Genomic DNA, 24348 nt, shown 5'->3' on the forward strand with positions numbered 1-24348 from the left:
CCTTGACTCTGTGAGCCAATCCAAGCCAGCATGCTTCTCAAGACTTGCAGGCGGCCACAAATCCAGTCCAGTGGATTTAATCAGAGGTGTGGATCTCGTAAGAGTCGCAAGCACTGCTCTCATATCTCTCGCTCGTGTCTAGGGAAGCTAAGGACTATCCCAGCAATATTAGGTTCAAGGCAGGAACTGGAACTTGACAAAGCACCAGTTCATTTCAAGGCCCTACTCATATAGGAAGAGTTTAGAATAACTGATCAACCTGAAGCAGACATTTTTAGGGTTGAGTGAGGGAAACCCAGACAGAGATGGGGAGAATGGAAACCTCCACACAGACAGCCACAGGGCATGGAGTTTAAACCCAGGATATTAGATCCATGTGGCAGTAGCACTAAATACCATGCCACCCTTCTGTCAAGTATGGTATACCCCCAATGATGGTACTTTGCTGTGGGCAATGCTCTTTGTAGGCCAAGGGTGAGATGGAAGTATAGTTGAAGGTATGTATGGAGGACAGCAGGGTAAATCTTTCTGATAGAAGTGAATGTTTTCTGACAGCCGTCTAACAGACACTGGTGGTAGAGTCAATCACTTCGAGTATTCACAGAGTTAAACTCTAAAGCAGCATTTCTCAAACTCAGCCCTGGTCACCCTAGTTAAAATAATAGCCTGTTAAATTAATTGTGTCTTCATTTAGTGTGGCAAAAAATCACTTTGTGTTTAACTTTTCTAAAGAACTTTTACTACTTCTATTATTAAAGCAGCTTGTTGACGATGAGCACGCTGATGTGAATGGACATCTATCTTTAGGAAACATTCTGTTTTGCTCTGGTGTCTCACTTGAGAAATGATTTAAAAATAGTTCTAGGATCTAGTTTCCAATTATTCCTTTTCTGCTTTTTAGCAATTATTATTTAACTCAAAATATTTTTGTTTCTTACAATGTGTTATCTTTATTGCTTGTAAATAGTATGCTTTTGCAAGTGAGAAGTTAACAAACAAAAAATAGACACCAGCGCAAATAACAGAACTTCCCAATTAAGTAATTCATGTAGACTAACAAAAAATAAAAACTGCTGCTAAATTTCATAAAAAGTAAAAGAGAAACTTCTGTATTGGTACATAACAAATAAAAAAATAAAACCAATAAAATATATATAGGATTGAAATAAGTGCTAGACCTTGATTAATAAATTGGTTGGAAAAAGAAGCAGACCCTTTAGTATTCCAGGACTGTGTTGGTGAAACTAAGATAAAGGATATTTTATGGTGGAGGAGTGAAAGACTCCTTATGTCAATATCTAACAAAGAATTTTCATAGCTTTCTCTTTCCATCTCAAATATCCATCCATTATGAAGCCTGCTTAATCCGGATCAGGATCACCGGGCCCGAGTCCTAACCCAAGCAGCATCAGGATACAAGGCAGGAAACAAGCCTGGATGCGGTGAAGCCAATCTTCCAGCATACTCACACACTAGGGCCAGATTTCAGTTCCAAATTAAGCCAGCATACAAGTCTGTGGGAGGCAGGAGTACCGAAGTATGTGGAGTAAAAACACGATGACACCAGGAGAGCTCAGACTCCACACAAACAGGGGGATCAGGGTGGAATACAAGCCCAGGACTCTGAAGATGTGAGGCTTACTTCAAGTAAAAAGCTGGCCCCAGGACAAAGTAATGCTTTGCGTCCTTGTTTTGACAGCAAAACAGAAACATCAGAAACAACATGGGCCCTTATGCTCTGTGGCCCCCAGCCAGTACCCGTTGTGCCCATACGTTAAAAGACAACCCTGCGGCGCTTCTTTAAAAGTGTAAAACTATGGCTCAGTTAGAATTCGTCGATTTATTAACTTGTTAGCTGTTGTATTCTGGAGTGTTGGCTCTGATGAAGCAGTCCGATTTCTAAAAATGCTGCCAAACTTGAAACTGTTACAACCTGCAAGAGCAGCTTTTAGGATTCATTTTGGTGGATAGGTAGTTCTCGAATCCATTTGATTAAATGGTTTATTAGGACAAGCCGTGCATTATAATAAGATTCCAAACATTCTCCCTTCCTCCCTCAAAAGCACACGAACAAACTGAACTCTTTTAAAGTGTATACGCAGGTTCGAACGTGGCTAGCTTGTCTTTATATTAAAGAATCTGGATTATTGTAGTTGATCAAAATTTGAAGCGCTGTCAGATTAGTTCAGAAACGGAGCGAGACTTGTTTGAAATTGCACATCCCCAGAGCGGTGGTGTACATGCTGCTTTACTCGTAAGCTGTTAGATCTCGACAGGGTGAAACTCTCCAACTAATGCAGCGGCAGTGCAGTTAGCGGTCGAAGTGCCACGCCTTTTTGTGTCATATACTCGGGATCGGAAATTTTCGCTACGGTATTTCTAAAATACAGGGCAAGCAGGGCTATGAGAAACTCTTTGTGGGACTGAAAAATGTAACAAGAACCAGATGTTAGGGATGTCCATCGGAAAACTCCTAGCCAATCACGGCCCCGCAAAGTTCTTGGCGTCCCCGCCCACTTTGGCGAGATACTTCTCAGCAGGTCAGGGTGCAAATTGTTCTTGACTTGCGATTTCAGCGCTTGACTCGCTGTGTAAATGTAGGCAGTCCCTGACGACCCTCTTTTTCAGCTGTAGTCCCAACTCCGTTATCTCCTCTTTTCCCAGCGTGTCTGTGGTGGTGCTGCTGCTGGTTACCGTATTCCGTCGGAGACTGAGAGATGTACCTCAAAGTGGGACTTTTTCATTTCCAGCTCTTATGCGCTGGCTTTTTAGTGACAGCGATTCAAAGGGAAGATCTTTTCCAATATGGACCGGGAAGTGGCGATTCCGTTCTGCAGGATGGAGACGACGAGACATCTGAGGTGGTCAAGCTGGAAAGACGCTTGTACTTTTATGAAGCAGAGTTTAGCGACCTCTATGTAAGTTGCCCCACTCATTGCTTGTAGTATAACTGAGGAGACTAATGAATCAGACACTCCGGATTTCGACACGTTCTGAGTTCTCAGACCAAGCAGCGGATATGTAAGGCTTTTAGTATATCCCCGTTTCACTCCTAGTGCTTGTTATACAGCTGGTAGTTACTTTACACGTCCGAGAGAACAACGTACCGGCATCACTCATTAGTGGCCATGTGTTCTCAATAGCCAAATAGTTTTAGATCATCAACTTTGTGAGTGTCTCGCTTAAAATGAGAAATGACCAAAAATGTGTATAGTTTTAGTGCTTTAGATAGGAATTCTATTGTACAGTTCATTAAAATGCAGAACAATACTTGAATTATGCATTAAATAATATTTGTATGGAACTTTTAACACTGCATAGGCAAATTAAAATAGCGAAATAGTATGCTATTCAAGGACTTGTGTCGCGATGTGGTGGCGTCCCATCCAGAGTTCGCTCCTGCGTTTAGTCCGATACTGCCCTGCTCTCTGCGATCCTATCAGAATGGAAATACACCAAAAGCTAAGGAATGAATTGTATCCATCACTGAAGAGCTGTAGATGATTTTATCATTAATGAAACAGTTGATACATTGCGCAAGTGCCTATCGAGTTTCACTTACCAGATCGTCATGAAATAAATGAGACTGATGTTAAAGATAAATGATATTGTAAAATCTGTGATTACATGTGGGTCCTTCCAGCCCAGAAGTATTCGTGGAAGTGATCTTTTTTGTGCCTGGATGGCAGCTCTTTGGATGTTAACGCCAGGACTGGCCTGGTGTAGCGCGGGCAGCAGGTTGGGCATGGTGGATTGCTGTCTTCATTGTGGCCCCAAACAGTCATTTTAGGAAGGGTCCTTTTCAAATTCAGGGTCTAATTGCATTTCTTGTCAAGCGGCTTTACGGGCACTTTATTTGCACTACCTTTGCAATATTCATACATTTTACAAGTGTTTGTTTAGTTTTAAACTGACGTTTATTCCATGTACCTAAATTTGGTTGACTGGATTCTGGTTTTCATTACATAAAACTGAATCTGCCATATTGTTTCTTAATTATTTGTTTTATTGTATCTAATAAACCGATTAAGTAGTTTACTTAAGAACTCTTTCTTATGCCATTATTAGTAGTCTTGTCATAGTTGGACAACTATTATTATTTTTTAATGTTAATTCAAAATTAGAAGCATGAAGATAATACTCCTCAACAGCTACTAAGTTGTTAAAAAACACAGAAGACCTCAATGCCTTAAAAACACACAGACTTTATAAAATGCTGAAAACCAAATTTAGTATGCTTCAACCCTCTTATTTTAGCTGGTTATGTTAGGCAAGTCTTAAACACAAATGTCATTTGTTACTCATGCTAGGCTTTCATTGCTTTAATTAAATTCCCCAGTCTGACCACTGCGACGTGGACTTCAGTTTAAATTAAACCTTTCTTTTTGTAATTTTAATTCTATGGCAACATAACACCCATTGACCATAATCTTTTTAATTTTTTGGAACACACACACAAGCAGCAAATATGTTAGATTAAACATTAAAAATAGGAAAAAGAGAGAAAAAAAGCAAATTATTATTGTTAACTGGTGCTGCACATCGTGTATAAAACAAGGACAATGTCCTAAGGGATGGTTGACTTCTCAATGAAGTCCAAAAGATGGCATCTGCATAAAAACTCTGAGAAATGTGATGTGGGGCAATAGGGTGGGCTTTGGTTGCTCTGCTCCAAACTTTGTCTAGATAAGAAGGTCCAGAAAATAGATTGTTAGGCTTGAGGGCGTTAGGGCCCAGCACTTTATCATCTTACAAAAAATATGGCTGAAGAAATAATAGAATCATAATGACTTGGCTTGCATTAAAAAAGACAAGCTTTTAACAATTACATTTTGACCCAGAATTCAGAATGGAATATCTGAAAACAGATAAAGTTGTGAATGGAGAACTAACCACCTTCTATCTTCTGTTTACTCTTCATGAAAAAAATCCTTTTACAGCTGCTCTTCATGAGTTTCTCCACTAAAAGCTCCTCTCCATTTTTATTATATAGTGTCTATTTATACTTGGGTACGTCTTCATAGATCCCTGCTTGCCTCTCTGATATAAAGCAGTCTGACATCATGTGCATTTCATTAGAATTCACTCTGCTGCTTCTCGAGAATTCCCAGAGTTCCTCAAGATCCATGTTCAGTGTAACATTCCTCTTGGTATGTTGTCCAGTGCTCTGTCTGTTGACTCCTGTTGAGTAAAAGCAGTGACCACCTCACTTGATTACATCAGCATCCTGTCTCATAAGGAAAGATGTTGCTGACAATCTATAAAATAAATGAATTCATTCATTTCTCCAAACTTTGCTAGTTATGGTCAGTGTTTGTAAGGGTCCATAGCTTATCCCAGCACCATCAGGTACAGTATATGGCAGGAGCCAGTCTCGCTCCTCTCTTTGGCATTCCCATTATCCCAGAATACTTGTCATTACTTTTTACCCCATATAAAGTGTGTCCACACCCTAACACACACCCACACTTGTTTGTGTAAGGATCAATTTGGAATTGACAATTAATATAATGTATCTGTTTTGAGGAGGAAAACCCATACAGACATGGTGAAAACATACAGACTCATGGTCAGTGACTAGCCACGGGATTTGAACTGAGGACATTGGAACTTTGAGCTGGCAGAACTACCATCTGCACCACTGGAACTCTTTTATACTTGATAGATGTTATTCTTTTATTTTATTAATACAATATCTGTTTTATTATCATATGATACTTTGTAGCCTCTTTTGCTTTGTACTCTGCCATATTCTTCATTTTACTGTTAAAGTGTTTGTCGCCTGCCATGGATTCTCATCCTAGTCACTGGTTCTTTATTGTCCTCTTATGGTTCTGCAGGAGCTGTGCATTGGCTCCACATTTTCTTCCCTTTTTTTTTTTGGTTGTCTCCATTTTTGTTTCTTTTAGTTGTTAATTATTTCCTCTTTTCCCATTTAAGACCAAAGTCAAAGAGTGGAGCTCCACTTTTGGCTATTTATTCAGGTGCCACTGCTTATAATTGCACGGCCACCTGTGGGCAAACAAGTGTGAGTCTGAGCTCAGTCCTTTGTGTTGCTTTGTAGTTTAGTATTAATTTGAAGTTAATTCAGACTTATTTTCTTTTTTGTTCTTTGGGAAATGTACTTCTATTAAACCATATCTAATAATTAATATATTTTTATTTATATGTCTCTTTCAAAGAAAGCTTTATTGTTTTCCATCAGGTTGGCACCAATGGAATCATCTCAATGCAGGATTTTCCTCGGGAGACCCAATATGTGGATGATGGCTTCCCCACTGAATTCCCTGTAATTGCCCCTTTTCTAGCTGATATTGATACAAGCAAAGGGAAAGGAAAAATCTACTACCGTGTAGACAGTTCAGCAGAGGTGCTTGAGAGAGCTGCACTGGAGGTCAAGAGGGGCTTTCCAGAGACAACCTTCAAACCGAGCCATGTATTCATTGTGACTTGGGACAGAGTGGGGCCCTATGAGGAACCGACAAGGAATTCTGGACCCTCCAACAGGGTAAGAGTGTGTGCTTAAGTGATTTCTTCAGTGCCTTGTTAAAATGTGCCATAATTAAAAATGAGTACATAAGCAGCTGATAAATGTGCATTCTTCATTTAAATGCCAGGCAGCCTTAGGGGTCTGTCTGATTTGGAGCTAGGTAGACAGGTTGTGTTTTAATAAAGAACTGAAGCCTTTAAATGTCTGTATGCAAAGATTTAAGAAACTGTGTGCATAACCTGAATAGCAAGAATGCCTAACCTACACAAACAGCCTTCTGTGTGAACACTATGGGATTCTGGCAAAAGTGCCACAGCACGCTGCTGTAATATTTCAGCTTGGGTCATTTGGGGAAATGGTAATTTCAGCAAAAAAATACTAAAGAGAAGGCTTGTGTAACTTAAATGAAACCAATGTGTTCCTAATGCCAAAATGAATTTTAATAATGTCAGAACTGTGCTCACTTACTGTATCTGAACCAGGGCTCAGAAGGAAAAGGGAAGTGATTTGAGAAAGATTAGCAGAATCAACGACATTTTTGTCTTTTGTGTAAATCTCGAGTTTTCTGTAGCACTACTATTGAATGGTTAACGTGCTGTGGTGGGTGGATGAATGCGCTGAGTCTGTAGCTGCCGGGTTAATCTCTAGTTAGCTGGAGTGCAGAGTGAGAAACGTCAAATATCGGAGCTGAACAGGTGAGTCGAGCTTTCACAACAGAACTTCATTTTGTAAATGTCTCAATGTACATGGACTTAATACTGTGTTTTGGTTTATCTTTCTTATTACACATTGTAAGAGTAAAGAGATGAAAACGATAAAGAGTTCGGATATCATCCTGATAACCCTGTACAGTGTAATAGAATTGCAAAGCAAAGAAAAAACACGCAATAATGCAGAAATGTCTTTTCAGACGTGTTAAGGATAGAACTGACAAAGATGGCGGAACATCCAGTTTTCAGTCCTTCTGGCAGGAAGAGGCGGGCCAGGTGGATGGACAACCGGAAGTGACATCAGAGGTGTTATAGCTGTGAATCATCTGGTCTGCAGAGGGAGCAGGGAAAAAGACATTAGGACACAGTGCCAACCCTTTGAGAGGTGGTAGAATTACAGTCACTAGAGCCCTCCAGTTGTCCCTTATGATCACACACGTGACCACATACCATACTGTGTATATATATATATATATATATATATATATATCTGTGAAACTGCTTTGCTACGGGTAACCAATGATTTGCTTATGGCAGCAGACGCTGGACAAACCAGCATATTAATTCTGTTAGACCTTTGCAGCATTTGACACTGTCAGACATGACATCCTACTGTCCAGAATGGAGAACATGCTGGGTATCTCTGGCACTGCCCTCCAGTGGTTCAAGTCCTATCTGACTGATATGCAAGAGTTTGTTAGTCTTGGCAAGAGCAGATCCAGCTCAGCACCAGTCACATAAGGAGTCCCTCAAGGCTCTGTCCTCGGTCCTCTGCTTTTCTGTATTTACATGCTTCCCCTTGGCCATATTATCCGTAGCTATGGACTGGGTTATCATTTTTATGCAGATGATACTCAACTCTATTTCAATGTTAAAAGTGGAACTTCATCAGAGCTTTCTCAGCTCACAACCTGTCTTAGTGAAATTAAAACCTGGATGGAGCAGAACTCTTTAAAATTAAATTGCAATAAAACTGAACTGCAAATTGGGACTAAAATGCAACTTAATACAATGAGCTCCTTCCCAGTCTATCTTGGCAGTGATCTCATCAGACCTGCCTCTACTGTAAAAAATCTTGGTGTCATTTTTGATTCCTTCCTCTCTTATTCCGCCCACATAAATCACATTAAGAAACTTTCTTACTTTCACCTCCGTAACATATCATGTGTTCGCTTCTTCCTCTCCTTTTCTAACGCTGAGAAACTTGTCCATGCTTTTATCACATCCCGCATCGATAATTGTAATTCCCTACTGGCAGGTGCCCCTTCTAATCTTATATTACAGCTCCAGCTTATTCAAAACTCAGCTGCAAGAGTCCTTACTTGAACCAGCAGCAGCGAGCACATCACACCCATCCTGCTCCGTCTCCACTGGCTCCCTGTGTCTTACAGAATCGAATATAAAATCCTACTAATAACTTACAAAGCCTTAAATAACCTCGCGCCAAACTACATCAGTGATCTTCTCCATCACTATGTGCCTGCCCGCCCACTAAGGTCCTCTGATTCTGGCAATCTTGTTGTGCCCCTCACTAATCTACACTCCATGGGTTACAAGGCCTTCAGCTGTATAGCGCCCAGACTCTGGAATGACCTACCAAAATTAATCAGGTCAGCTGACTCCATGAATTCTTTTAAAAAACAACTCAAAACTCATCTGTTCAGGAAGGCTTTTAGCTCTACTTGACTTTATTACCCTTCTCTCAGTTTACTTCTCTGTCAAGATGCTCATGTAACCTGTATGTGTGTGCTAGGCCATCAATTATGTTGTCTGTTTCTTTTTTTTTCAGAATTCACTGTCTTAATCTTCTTTATTTATTTATCTGGTTTGTACAATACTATATACTGTATACACTGCCGTTCTTTATTATATTCTGTAAGTGCCTTGAGCATGGGAAAGGCGCTATATAAATAAAATGTATTATTATTTATTATTATTTATATATATATATATATATATATATATATATATATATATATATATATATATATATATATATATATAAAAAAGGCAAAGCCCTCACTGACTCACTCATCATTAATTCTCCAACTTCCCGTGTAGGTAGAAGGCTGAAATTTGGCAGACTCATTCCTTACAGCTTACTTACAAAAGTTAAGCAGGTTTCATTTCGAAATTCTATGCGTAACGGTCATAACGGTCGCCAACATCCGCCATGTTAAACTTTCTTATTTATGGCCCCATCTTCACGAAATTTGGTAGGCGGCTTCCCTGCACTAACCGAAACCAGTGTACGTACTTATTTTGGTGATATGACGCCACTGTCAGCCGCCATATTGAACTTTCCAACGGTCTTTGTTACTTATGGGCTCATCTTCAAGAAATCTGGTACGCGGGTTCCCAACGCTAACTGAATCCTACTTACGTACATGTATACGTCCATAGCCTGTAGCTCAGTCGCCATGTGAGGCGGCGTTGGGTCCCTCATCCCCATGCCTCCCACATAGTTGGCTGCCTGCCTATATAAGGCCGTCCATCGCTCAGGTCTCTTCATTCCCTTCCTTACTTCACCATGGTATTCAAGTCTCCCTGTTGATAACTGCAGTCTTTTTATTTAATCCATGGCTTCTCCGCTATTTTATTGTTTGTTTATTACGATTATAGTTATTGTGTAGGTATTTTAGACTTAGTTTACATTGTTCAGGTACCCATTTCCTTTATTGTTCCAACCGCACCCCCATTAACATGTCTATTGAGGTGATCACCATCGATCAAAGAACTGTCACTTACCGAGTGGTTTCCATGCCTTTTCCATTCTCTGTGTTACATATTGCACGGCCATATCAGGCTCACTCTTGATATCCGGAAGAACATTGTGTCTTATGTATTGAATGACTGGGACAGGTTCAAGGTGTGGACTGATGACGGTACAGGAGATAATTATACTACACAGCAGCACTAAGAGTGAAATGCTTAAGCCCTTCACCTATGGTTCTGCACGTGAGTTGATGGCTGCCGCTGAATTGTTCAGTTGTCGCTTTCAAGTGTACCGAAATGGCCAAATATTTTACATGTTTGGACAACCGCCAATGCCTCTTACAAAGCTTTCTTCAAAATGTTTACCCCAATCTACGAAATCTCCACGAAAACGACGTGTCATGGTTGAGGGAGAGAGCTATCCTGACACCAAGAAATGACATGACTACGACTATAAACCACATTTTACTTCAAGAACTACCTTCACAACCGAAAACATATCAGTCTGTGGATTCAGTTGTAGAAGTGAAAGACGCGGTGCACTATCCGGTAGAGTTTCTACACACTCTGAATCCTCCAGGCACTCCTGAGCATAATCTAATTTTGAAGGTTGGGGCACCAATAATGTTACTGAGAAACTTACAGCCACCAAAACTTTGTAATGGCACAAGACTTCAGGTCACGTGTCTGCAAAAGAACCTAATTGAGGCAACTATTTTTACTGGCAGTGGCTCAGGGGAAAGAGTTTTTATTCCTCGCATTCCCATTATACCCTCTGATCTCCCATTTCAATTCAAACGCCTCCAATTTCCAGTAAGGCTCTGCTTCACAATGACAATTAATAAGTCCCAGGGACAGACCCTACAAAAGTTTGGCATTGATTTGAGGCAAGATTGCTTTTCACATGGCCAACTGTACGTTGCATGCTGAAGAGTAAGCTCAGCACACAGCTTGGTCATATTACAACCGGAGGGCCGAACTGACAACGTGGCATACAAACAGATCCTTAACAAATAATTATTGGAATATTCTCCCTCAGTTTAAAAAGGTTTATTTTTGTTCTTAATAAAAATTTTAAGGCAATACTTTGCCGCTGTGAAGCGCGGGTATTTTGCTAGTATGTATATGTATGTGTGTGTATATATATATATATATATATATATATATATATATATATATATATATATTGCCTATTGTCAAGTGTCTTGTTTGCTAATCACTCTGACGTCATCTGAGCCCCTTTAAACATAGCAGTCTTTACCAGTACCCTTATGACGATTGGCTTTCCTGAGTTCCTGGTCAGTTTTACAGAGTCTGCTTTTAAGATGCCTGGATCATTTCCTCTTAAAATAAAATGCCGAACTATTCATATAATTTTAAGGAGGTGAGTGGCAGATATTTGAAATGGTGAATTAAAAGTCGAATCAGGAATAGCAGGATTCTAAACACCAAATGGGCAAATAACTATCGATTAAGACAAAAGAGCATTTCAAACTTAGTGTCAGGAACTGAGAAAAAAGTACAAAGCAAAACTGAAATTGCTCAAACAACTCTGTTTCTCTCCTCAATGAGTCTTTCCTTTCTTTAGAACAAGGCGAAGACATTTTGGAAGCACATGATGTGCTTTTTTTGTTTTAGCCAGCAGCCACCTAGAAGAGGTTGTTTCTAGAAAAGATGTTGGAGAGGATATCATGCGATGCTTACCCTGTGGTCTATGTACAGATCCCAATGCCCTACTGCAGTGATGGGGATGTTGTGCTATGAAAAATGTCCCTGTCCTTCAGAGGAGATGAAAAACTTACACCCCAACTCCCTGTGGCCATAAAAGATCCCTGGATTCCTACACTAAGAGTAGGGTGTTTCCCAATGTCCTGGCTAAATTGTCCACCACAGCCTGGTCATTCAGGCCCCCTAATCAGGTCCCCTAATTCCTAACTGGCTAACTATCTCTCTCTCCCCTTCACCACCTAATAGGTAATGTGTGGTAGCTATGGATGTCCAACAGGGTCAGAGATTTGGTACAATACAAAGACAGTAACTTATTGTGGTCTGACAATCGAGGAAACAAAATTAATCAAACCTGCTTTCTACCTGTTTTTCTCCCCAAAATATAAGTGGTTCAAAATCTACTGTACCAAACAGCATCTAATGAACTTCATTCATTTATTCCTTTACTAGGGGGCTCCGCCCCCTGCTCGCTTCGCTCGCCAACCCCTGGCGTTGGGGCATGACAAAGAGTGAGATGTATGATTTAGATATAGTACAGTGTGCAGGTTTGGATGATGCGTATAGAAATAAAAAATAGAGTGTTTAGCATAGAGTAATGTTTTATTGGAATATTTCTTTGTATACAACATTAGTAGTAAAGATGGTGTCTTGTCCTTGAATGAGTCTTCCTTGGCATGGATCATTTATAATTTTAACTTTAACGCCAGATGAACGTCTTGTTCTTTGTCCTTTATCAAGACCAAAGCAATAGTAGTTGCCGCTATACCTTCTGCATTTGCTTTTGTATTGGCCTCCTTTTCAACTTCATGTAGCATTTTTATAGACTTAGCTAATGGGTGATTGTTTATGACATGAGAGACGTTTCTCATTATAAGGTCTGTGCATTGTTTGTTTTCAGGAAGGTTCATTCGTTGATAGATTGCCTCATCTGGATCTAGGACGTAGATTTGTGCATATTTGCGTTGTTGATTTGTTTCAGGGTGCACTGTTCCAATGCGATGCAATATTTGTCCACATATGCGAAAGCAGTATGGGCCATTGCCTTTTGGTGGCCTGATATGTACTCCGGTAGATGCAAAAGCAAATGAACTACTGTAGGATCTAATGCAGTTCATAAAGTTTTTACTTTCAGGCACATCGTTAGTTAGAAGCTTCTGTAGATATTCAGGATATGAATGTAAAGGAGGCAGTCTAATCTGCCCCTTTTGACAACAACGTGTAAATTCATTATTTGTATTGCCAGTTGTTTCTTCTGGGAAGTTAAGTGAATGACAATGATTGCAAATGACATTCATTAATCCAAATGAATTTTCCTCAATAGTGGATTCATTATTGAAGGCGTTTTCAGCCATTTGGCTTAAGCGTTTAACATGTGTCTGGCATTGATGTCCGCTACGTGCATGTTTTGCTTTTGGCGTTTGAGTGCCGCGTTGTTGCATGTCCAGTATTTGTGACGCGCTATTTTTTTCTTTTAATTTATTCGCCTCCGCTTTGCGCAAAGTCCGTTTCAGTCTACGTCGTGCATTGTTTGTATCGAGCCTTGTCCGTTTTTGTATGTCGGTCATTTGAGCTTTCTCCTTTTGGAGTCTTGCTTTCTTTTTTTCTGGCAGTTCATTTGCGCTTTGTAGACGTCTGCGTTCATTTATTTTTTCTCTTCACTCCCTTTTTTGTATGTCTGAGACGCGAGCTCTTTCGTTTTGAAATCGTGCTTGTTTCGATGCAGCACTTTGAGACGCGCGCTGTATTTGTCTACGTTCATTGTGTCTGTCCATTTGGGCACGTCTCTGTAACGGTGTTACTTGTGCTTTGCGTTTTTTGATCCGCGACATTTTTCTCCCGGAGTTTCAGAAGCGCGTTTTATGCTCTGCCGTCTATTTTGTTGTTTCTTTCGTGTTCGTGTGTTTGTTCCTGTCATCCTTTCCGAATCGTTTTGTACCCGTGACCGTGTATTCATGACTTGTTTCTTTCTCAGCATGCGAAATATGGATAAGTAATAAGGAGGATCGCACTCACTGTTAATATGTTTCCTTTTCTGCAGTTGAACGGTTAATAGTGCTTTATTGTAAGGAGATCCACCAATGCTGACACCTATGCTGCCTAGTGTGAAGGTGTTGACGTTCACTTTAGAATATGTGGCTTTGGGTGTCACTTCTTATGGATGTGTGTGGGGGGGGGGGGGTGAGGATTGTTGTTGCGCGAGCGTCTTCTTTCATTTTGTGTTCCTGTGTCTTGTTGAATCCCCCTCTTTGTGTGTGTCCCGTCCCTTGCTTGTAGGGTCTGTGGGGTGGTTTTGTGTTCTTTTTTTTTTGTGTTCCATGGGCTTGTTGAATCCCCCTCTTGGTGTGTGTCCCGTCCGGTGCCTGTAGGGGGGGGGGGGGGGGTTGCCTTGCTGTTGTGTGCGAGCCTCTTTGTTTTTTTTTTTTTTTGGGTCTAGTTTCGTGTGCAATGTGTTTCGTGCTTTGCCTGCGTTTGACTACTTTTTTATGTGCCTTTTCCTTTTTTCGGTGCTCGTTGCGCCTCATTTCTTTGACTCCTTTTTTCTCTTTTTTCTGTGCTCACTCCTTTTTTCTGTGGTCTTGTCCGCCTCTTGCGGCCCCTCATCCGCCTCCCGCAGCCTCTTTTGTCCCCCTCTCTCGGCTCCTCATCCGCCTCTCGCGGACTCTTTTCGCGCCTGCGCAGTACGTCTTTTTGCGTTTCTTTGACTCCTTTTTTCTCTTTTTTCTGTGCTCACTCCTTTTTTCTGTGGTCTTGTCCGCCTCTCGCGGCCCCTCATCCGCCTCTCGCGGCCTCTCGCGGCCTCTTTTGTCTGCCTCTCGCGGCTCCTCAGCCGCCTCTCGCGGACTCTTTTCGCGCCTGCGCAGTACGTCTTTTTGCGTTTCTTTGACTCCTTTTTTCCCTTTTTTCTGTTCTCACTCCTTTTTTCTGTGGTCTTGTCCGCCTCTCGCGGCCCCTCATCCGCCTCTCGCGGCCTCTCGCGGCCTCTTTTGTCTGCCTCTCGCGGCTCCTCAGCCGCCTCTCGCGGACTCTTTTTGCGCCTGCGCAGTATGTCTTTTTGCGGCTACGGCCCATGGCCGGATGTCCCTGTGTCCATCCGGTTTAGCATTCTCGGTTAGTAATATGGATATTGCACAACACTCCATGTTGGTACACAGACAGCGCTTAAAAATGTACGCTTGAGAGTCAGTGTCTTTTCATTGTGCACTAAATTCAAATCTGGATCAGTGCACTGCATGTCACTGTTTGTAGCACATGTGCAAGTGGTGCTGCCGTCAACTGCTACTCTTAATCACATGTATTCATATTGCACATGTTCACACCAACCAGATGCTCTGTGAAGATGCAAGTGGTTTAGTTAAAACATTTATTCTTATGATTGTTAAAAGCCCGTGCCAATTTATCAGCTATCAGTTTGTAACACTGGTTGGGTTGGTAGAAGAAGTGCTTTTTGTGTGGAGTTTGTATGTTCTTTCTGCCTATAATTGGGTTGACTTCCTGAGTAGACACTGGTTTCCTCTCAGTCTAAGTAAATGTTTTGCTGACTGCTGATTCTGAAATATCACAATGTGTGTGCATGAGTGTGTTTAACTGGCATCAGGGCCATTTTTGATTTGTGCCCTATGAGTGATTTCAAAGGTTAAATATAATTTAAAAAATTTGAAAAAAGTAGAATAGATCTCTGAAACTACTTAATCCAATTCAGGTTTGGGAGGGGCCAGCGCCTATTGTGGCAGCACTTGGTATAAGGCAGGAAACAGCCCTGGAGAAGACACCGGTCTATTGGAGGGTCCACTTGTGCATATGGTTAATGTCCCAGTGTGGGAACTGATCCTAGAACATTCAATCCATGAAGAAGGAATGCTACACACTGCCCTACCATGCACCACTACCCAGCATGCAGTGTTGACTAACCTGAGCTCATTTAGCCAGAGGAAAGATCCACAATGGAAGATGTATGGTTTAGACTGTAAGGACCGCATTGCAGTCCTGATCCTGTGTGACAGTAAGTGAGCACTTGCCTAACTAACTAGCTCCAAATAGCACCCTCCTACACTCCAGTGAGAAAATAGTGCAAGAAAAATAAAGCACAAAAAATTATTTCCTAAGAACTGGAATAAAGACACATTGTGAAAGGTCAACATAAGAAGTAAAGAATGTTAAAAAATGGTAGAAAAATGACAAGGACCAACTCTTAAAAATCAATTACAAGTTCTGATCATCTGAAACACATGTCAGGGTTTACTTTTCAGAAGATGTTGTGTGTCTGCAAGGAATGTGTCTTTTAGCCAAAACCACAGTGCTGTAGCTGTCTTGGATCCCAGGCAGACAAATACAACCTGAAAACAAAAATATAAAAACTGTATTCCATTAGCTGCTGAACCAGATACCCTGCAACCTTGTTTTAGACAAAGCATGTCCAGAAAATGTGAACTAAGTTGTACATTCACCACCTGTACTTAGCCCTTTTCTGTATGGTCCACCATGTCTACTGTTTCAGTTAGTTGTCGTTTTTGCCCCAATTTAATTACTTCATAACATTTTTTTATGCATGATTTGAACTAACCACACAGTTGGAAAAACAGAAAAGACAGCAATCAGCACGAAGGAATCAGATTACACAAGTCATCAATACAATGGTGAAAGAGATGGGCTCAAACACAATGCACCATTTCCATGTTAGATAGATGTAAATCTTACTTAAACAGCTGGCTTAGCAGCAGTGAATACTGACAAATGTAGTTACCTCATTGGTTTGCTTTATATTTTGTTCCAGTTACTGATCAGATGATCATCAAACATTAAACCAATGATCATCAAACATGAAAGTTATGTCAGTAAATTAGTCAAAAATAAATAAGCTCATTGAATGCAATGGAAACGTTAAGTTGTAAAGAGTACATTTCAAAGGATGCCCCCTCCCCCAGCACACAAATCCTGCCTGTCTTCTCCATCATCACAGGGCCTCAAATCTCATCCACATCTCAAAGGAGAATCTGAACAGGAATGCGACCGTGGTCCTGCAGAGGGTATAAATACAGACACTCTTACATAATAGCATTATTCAGTGCTTCACTTTTATCTAGACACTTATCTGTGGACAGTGGGAGATAACGCACACCAACGTGGACAAAGCATGTGAGGTTTCAGGATAACAGGGGTCAGGATACTAGTAGCAGTGGTAATTCATGATATAAAAGCCCATCTCCTCTTGTGGGACTGATGGTAATCCTGGAGTTGCACTAATAAATGCTACAGAATGTGTATAAGTTCACATATCACCGAAGTATTTATGTCAACACCTACAGTTACTAGAACCGCTGTTGACAGTGTTCAGAAAGTTTGGTTCACCAGTAGCCCATCTCGGTGGTTGGCTGTATTTACTTTGTGTTTCAGTTGTTGTAGTATTAATAGTATTTGTAAATATATGAGTGTCAAAAACTCACCAAGTAATTTCACTTTCTTATTTATACAATGCAATTTATTTTTGTGTAGCCCAAAATCACACAAGGAGTGCTGCAATGAGCTTTAGTAGGCCCTACTTTTTGACAGTCCCCCAGCCTTGACTCTCTAAGAAGACAAGGAAAAAACATATAAAAAAACTCTTCTATGGAAGAAACCTTGGGAAAGGCAGTTCAAAGTGAGACCCCTTTCCAGGTAGGGTGGACAAAAAAAAAAGGTTGTAAATAAAATACAATACAATACAATACATTGAACAGAACAGAACACGAGTAATCCTCAGTACAATACAATAGTGTAACAGAAGTATTACAAGTACAGAGAAGAATCCAACAATAGATGATATCACATAATAGAATTCGGATTTGTTCAGAGTCCTGGCGACCTCAGCCATCAAGCTGTCTCCCCCACTACTGGCCATTCCACAGCTGAGTCAACGCTGGGCCAGCCAATCCGATGAAAGGACCCCTTTGCCTGATGATTCCTGCGATCCTCCATCACAGATGACTTTTCTTTAGGCAGGCAAAACAACTTGGCAGTAGGACAGTGGCAGTAAGTGCCACATCTGAGTACTGAGAAGAGAAATAGAATAGGTGAGGTTTAGTAACTAATTATATCTATTATATTACTTATGTTTTAGTGCTAATGACTAACAACAGAGATGCAGTATGTACAGTTAAATTTATCCTAATCCTTATCTGGATATTTAACTGCAGAGTTTTGGTAGCTCAGTAGTTTGGAATGAGGTTTGTATGCAATTTAAAGCTCTGTGTTCAACATATAGAAGATAAATTTTGCCCACACATATTGTAAAAGGGGCTTATGCTATAGTTGCTTTATTTTGTATTATTTTAGGCTATTATTGTTTGTTCATCTCCTATTGGATGACAGGCCATGAACAAAGAATATTGAACTTGAAAAAGGAATGTTTCCATAGCACAGAATAAATGTTAGAACAAGAAAGAGTTTAAACATTAAATGTGGACATTTATAGATTTGAAAAGCATTTTTAAAAGAAATGCAGACAGATATGAAAGGTGCTTTAAAAGCACACCTAGATAGACATATAAAAGAAACTATAGCAGCCAAGATACACAATAAGTCTCCAACCAGCTCCTAATTAGTTACATAGATATGAAAGGCAATAGAAATGTTTGATTTTTAAAACATACTTAAACAATGGACTGTCTAACTTTTCTTCTGTTTATTAGGTGAACACTTTCCAGGCAGTGCTCCCATACGATGGCACAGATACCTATGCTCTGTTCCTTTATCCAGACAATGAGCTGCACTTTTTTGGAACCCGGCCCAAAGAGTCCTATAATGTGCAGCTGGAACTGCCAGCCCGTGTGGGCTTCAGTCGAGGAGAGTTGGTTAATCTACGGCGAGATGGGCCATTCTACAGCCTGACCAGCAGCGAACAGACAGTCAAGAACCTCTACCAGTGAGTGCTAACAAGGAAAACTGAACCTATAAATGTGTGACTGTAATAACTGTTGTGTTATAAAAATGATTTGTTCGGTAGACAGGAAGGAGTTTGGCTCCTTTCCTGATGACTCTTTGGTAGTCTTTTTATATCGCACCGCAAGCACGCAGTATAATATGACTTATAAAAGTTATATAGACGGAGGGAGGGAGACTGTCTTATAATATGCACTTTAATGTCTAAAGTGTAATTGTGTTTTTGACGTCAGAAGGATGTGAAACTGTGTCAGACACACTGTAATTGCCTTGCCATTCAATTTTTAGATATGAAAAAGATAACACTCAGGACTCAAGGATTAACGCACAGATTGGAATGAGTTTCCCACCTACAAGTCCACATCCTTAGATCACTAACTTATACTACATAAATGCCTGTAGCCTAGGGGTCTCCCTGTGGCTGAACATCTGTGTAAGTGCCTAGTGAAATGTATTGATCTACTTTTTTGCCCATTTAGAGTAAAACACAGAGACATGTTTGTAGGAAACAAGGGCATTTCTCCATGCCAAAGACTCTCTATGTCTGGTTACTATTTAGGGAGTGAATGTAGAGGTGGTGCATTGCTACAGGTACTTGGGGTCTACATTAATGACAGACTGGACTAATCTCTTAACACAGAGGAGCTATGTAATGCGGGTTAATATTCAGCAACTCTGTAATGGGCAGTGATGTTTTCTACACTGTGGTCTGCTGGGTAGTTAACATCACTTCAGCAAAGGCCCACTGAATAAACAAACTAATTAAAAGGGCAGACTCAGTTATGGAACACACTCTAGACCCCCATAAGGTAATAGCAAAGGAGAGAATGAAAACAAAACTGAGTTCCATTATGAACAATGCTGCACATCCTCTCACTGACAGACCAACACTGAGGACTTTCAGCCAGTGAATCATTCAACAGAAGTGTGTCAAGAAACACAACTAGTTAGAACTTTTTTTCTTATTAATTTCTTCTTTTTGGTCACTCTGGTGTATTTACAGACCACAGTCAGTCTGTCAGTCTGTCAAGGCATAGACTAAAGTTTTTCCTTACCATCTTTGTTTTACACTATCAGTATCAATACTTGTGCAAAGCATGATGTCATCTTTAAGGAATAATGTGCTGACAACAAAATGAATGTTAACTAAAGATTAAGTAACCAAAGGTGGATGGTTGTTAAGGCCATATGATCATGACAGTTTTGCATTTAGAAGTGCACAAAGAACAACTGCGGTAGGTCAGAAGCAGTTATTGGCAGGTTGAATTAGGCCTGCAGAGATGTCATATTTCATGCTGTACACCGGCTCTAAGTTTGAAATGACTGACAAAAGTGATCACGGGGATTTATTGATGCAACCTACAATGTAAAATATCCAAATAGGTGATAGCAGTTGAGAGACTCAATGGTGGCAAGTAGTACTTAGCTTTTTGCCTATTGGCAGTGAGTGAGTGGCCCCCCCGATCTGAACCCGAGCGGTGTTTTGTTATTGGACTTTTGTGCTCGTCACGGATTGTCCATAAAGAACACAATGTTCAAGCATAGGGGTGTTCATATGTGCACTTGACACCAGGACACCCTAGGCCTGAGTTCGATGATCGACTTTGTGGTCGTGTCGTCGGACTTGCGGCCACATGTCTTGGACACTCGGGTGAAGAGAGGGGCGGAGCTGTCAACTGATCACCACCTGGTGGTGAGTTGGCTTCGATGGTGGGGGAGGATGCCGGTCAGGCGTGGTAGGCCCAAACGTGTTGTGAGGGTCTGCTGGGAACGTCTGGCAGAGCCCCCTGTCAGAAGTAGCTTCAACTCCCACCTCCGGCAGAACTTCGACCACATCCCGAGGGAGGTGGGGGAAATTGAGTCCGAATGGGCCATGTTCCGTGCCTCTATTGTTGAGGCAGCTGACCGGAGCTGTGGCCGTAAGGTGGTCGGTGCCTGTCGTGGCTGCAATCCCCGAACCCGTTGGTGGACACCGGCGGTGAAGGATGCCGTCAAGCTGAAGAAGGAGTCCTACAGGACCCTTTTGTCCTGTGGGACCCTGGAAGCAGCTGATAGGTACCGGCAGGCCAAGCGGAATGCGGCTTTGGTGGTTGCTGAGGCAAAAACTCGGGCGTGGGAGGAGTTTGGGGAGGCCATGGAGAACGACTTTCGGACGGCTTCGAGGAGATTCTGGTCCACCATCCGGCGTCTCAGGAAGGGGAAGCAGTGCAGTGTCAACACTGTATATGGTGGGGATAGTGCGCTGCTGACCTCGACTCGGGACGTTGTGGGTCGGTGGGGGGAGTACTTCGAAGACCTCCTCAATCCCATTAACATGCCTTCCAATGAGGAAGCAGAGCCTGGGGACTCAGGGGTGGGCTCCCCCATCTCTGAGACTGAGGTCACCGAGGTGGTCAAAAAACTCCTTGGTGGCAGGGCCCCGGGGGTGGATGAGATACGCCCGGAGTTCCTCAAGGCTCTGGATGTTGTAGGACTGTCTTGGTTGACACGCCTCTGCAACATCGCATGGACATCAGGGACAGTGCCTCTGGATTGGCAGACTGGGGTGGTGGTCCCCCTCTTTAAGAAGGGGGATCGGAGGGTGTGTTCCAACTACAGAGGGATCACACTCCTCAGCCTCCTTGGAAAAGTCTATTCAGGGGTCCTGGAGAGGAGGGTCCGTCGGATAGTCGAGCCTCGGATTCAGGAGGAACAGTGTGGTTTTCGTCCTGGTCGCGGAACAGTGGACCAGCTCTGTACCCTTAGCAGGGTCCTGGAGGGTGTATGGGAGTTTGCCCAACCAGTCTACATGTGTTTTGTGGACTTGGAAAAGGCATTCGACCGTGTCCCTCGGGGAATCCTGTGGGGGGTACTCTGAGAGTATGGGGTACCGGCCCCCCTGATAAGGGCTGTTCGGTCCCTGTACGATCGGTGCCAGAGCTTGGTCCGCATTGCCGGCAGTAAGTCGAACCCGTTTCCAGTGAGAGTTGGACTTCGCCAGGGCTGCCCTTTGTCACCGATTCTGTTCATAACTTTTATGGACAGAATTTCTAGGCGCAGCCAGGGTGTTGAGGGGGTCCGGTATGGTGGGCTCAGGATTGTGTCACTGCTTTTTGCAGATGATGTTGTCCTGTTTGCTTCATCAGGCCGTGATCTTCAGCTCTCTCTGGATCGGTTCGCAGCTGAGTGTGAAGCGGCTGGGATGAGAATCAGCACCTCCAAATCCGAGACCATGGTCCTCAGCCGGAAAAGGGTGGAGTGCCCTCTCAGGGTTGGTAGCGAGATCCTGCCCCAAGTGGAGGAGTTCAAGTATCTTGGGGTCTTGTTCACGAGTGAGGGAAGAATGGAGCGTGAGATCGACAGGCGGATCGGTGCGGCATCCGCAGTAATGCGGGCGCTGCATCGGTCTGTCGTGGTGAAAAAGGAGCTGAGCCGCAAGGCGAAGCTCTCAATTTACCAGTCGATCTATGTTCCTACCCTCACCTATGGTCATGAGCTATGGGTAGTGACCGAAAGAACGAGATCGCGAATACAAGCGGCTGAAATGAGTTTCCTCCGCAGGGTGTCTGGGCTTTCCCTTAAAGATAGGGTGAGAAGCTCAGTCATCCGGGAGGGGCTCAGAGTAGAGCCGCTGCTCCTCCGCATCGAGAGGAGTCAGATGAGGTGGCTCGGGCATCTGATCAGGATGCCTCCTGGACGCCTCCCTGGTGAGGTGTTCCGGGCACGTCTAACCGGGAGGAGGTCCCGGGGAAGACCCAGGACACGCTGGAGGGACTATGTCTCTCGACTGGCCTGGGAACGCCTTGGGATTCTCCCGGAAGAGCTAGAAGAAGTGGCCGGGGAGAGGGAAGTCTGGGCATCTCTGCTCAAGCTGCTGCCCCCGCGACCCGACCTCGGATAAGCGGGAGACAATGGATGGATGGATGGATGGCAGTGAGTGATTACAGTATAGTGTAAGTGCTATTACATTAAGATAGAGCACAAACTGTGAACATCAGTTTATTAAGCAGCTGACCATACAGACAAAAATGTTAAAGCTAGTTATTTTTTTCTGGATGAGCTCCAAACACAACATATTTGGTGAATGACAATAAGCAAGACAATAAGCTTATTTTTTTTTTGTCTAATGTTAATTTGGGTATTGGTTAGGGTTTAGTACAATTTACTAATGCATCTTGTTAAATTAATCATTTAATATGAGAGTTTTGATTATGTCATAAAATGTTCATTGATTTTGTGCTCAGTATTCTAACTTCATGTACATAGTATAATGAAATTCCTGCCTGCATGTCTCCCATAGACTCATGACTATAATACAATACCAACAACATAAAAGAATGCAGCATCAACTCCAGATATTAAATGCAACATCAGATGATAGAAGAAGCACCTAGTACAGTCAGTAATAATAGCTATTGAGTAACCTTATGAGCCATGGATAAAAACCTGTCCCTGAATGTAGGAGTGAGAATGGCTGTAGTTGTGTACCATTCCTCAGAGTGGAGGAAGGAAAAAGTGACAGTTTAAAGTGGTTGAGATCTTTAATGAGACTGTTTACCTTTCTAAGGCAGTATGCCTTGTATATGTCCAGAACAGACATATCCTGTTGGTGCCAGTAACATTCTAGGAAAAAGTCTGCATTTTCTGTGGTGTTGTGTGATTCTGATCTGAATAGCTGCTATACCAGCATGTTATGAAGCCAGTAAGGACACTTGTAGAAGTTAACCAGGCTGCCATTAGACATCTGAGAAAGTAATGGTGAGACATTAGTCAAGTTATATTGTGTCCATTTCGAGTCATCAATAGCCAGGTTTCCATCCAAGGAGTTTTTGCGAAAAAATATTTAGCGCTTCAAATTTTTTACCGATATAGCTGATGGAAATGCTAATTATCGATAAAATGTTGTACGTGTCGACATAATATTTTTCCGTTTAACTTTAGCGCATAAATTCCATGTCGATACTTCAGATGTCGCAAAAACTACATTGGAAACAGTTTTTGTCGGAAAAAAGGGCTTTAACGCAAATAAATGTGTCACATTTTCATCACGTGCAATCAAAACGAGAATGGCGGAGCGGCTCGCATGGTCTGATGAAGAGAGTTTTTTTTTTGATTAAACGTCGTTATTTTGTATTAATTCAAATTTCAGTTTTAATTAAAAACCTTAAGGGAAGCAGGTTAATACAGTTGTTATCGCACTGTGAAGGGATGTTGAAAGGTAGGCTCACCTGTACAGATCCGATGCTGCAAACACAGCTGCATCATGGGCACTTCCAGGAGTGCCAACGCAAATGTCTCGTATCATGCACCTGTCATCAACAAGGGCCTGGAGAACAATAGATGGCCACCCTTTGCGATTAATGTAATCGCGGTAGCCTTCCGTCGGGGGAAGAATAGGCACATGCGTGCCATCCAGCGCACCGTAAATCTGTGGCACAAGATGCACCAAGGAATTGCGGTATGCAATTTCATTGGCCTCCGCTACAGTCGGAAGTCTGATATAACGCCGCATTAATTTTTCTTTAATAGCGGTGCACACAGCATATACACATCGATGGACGGTAGTTTTACTAACCACGAAAGTTTCTCCAACTACTCTATGCTCGGCACAGGTTGCCAGCTTGTAAAGGGCGATGGCAATCCGCTTTTGGGTTGGAACCGGTGGTCGGTGGCAACCTGTGATGGGCGCAACATCAGGACTGATGAATCCACACAACATGTCAAACGTCGGCCGTGTCATTATAAAATGTTGCAGCCAGAGATTTTCTGTTAAGTGTCTCTCCACCACCTCCTCCCAGAAGGTCTTATTCC

At 42.2% G+C, this 24348-nt stretch overlaps 1 protein-coding gene across 1 annotated transcript in view; it reads left to right on the plus strand.

The window, feature by feature from the left end:
* The first annotated feature begins 2183 nt into the window (after nucleotides 1–2183).
* The window catches only part of nid2a (nidogen 2a (osteonidogen)), a 100976-nt gene continuing 78811 nt past the window's right edge, over nucleotides 2184–24348 (plus strand). The window contains 3 exon segments of the mRNA XM_051919971.1: nucleotides 2184–2918; nucleotides 6206–6508; nucleotides 18309–18541. Coding sequence (XP_051775931.1) covers nucleotides 2718–2918; nucleotides 6206–6508; nucleotides 18309–18541 — 737 coding nt within the window. The 5' untranslated portion in view covers nucleotides 2184–2717.

The sequence above is a fragment of the Erpetoichthys calabaricus genome, chromosome 16, assembly GCF_900747795.2.
Source record: "Erpetoichthys calabaricus chromosome 16, fErpCal1.3, whole genome shotgun sequence".
NCBI classification, from domain to species: Eukaryota; Metazoa; Chordata; class Cladistia; order Polypteriformes; family Polypteridae; genus Erpetoichthys; species Erpetoichthys calabaricus.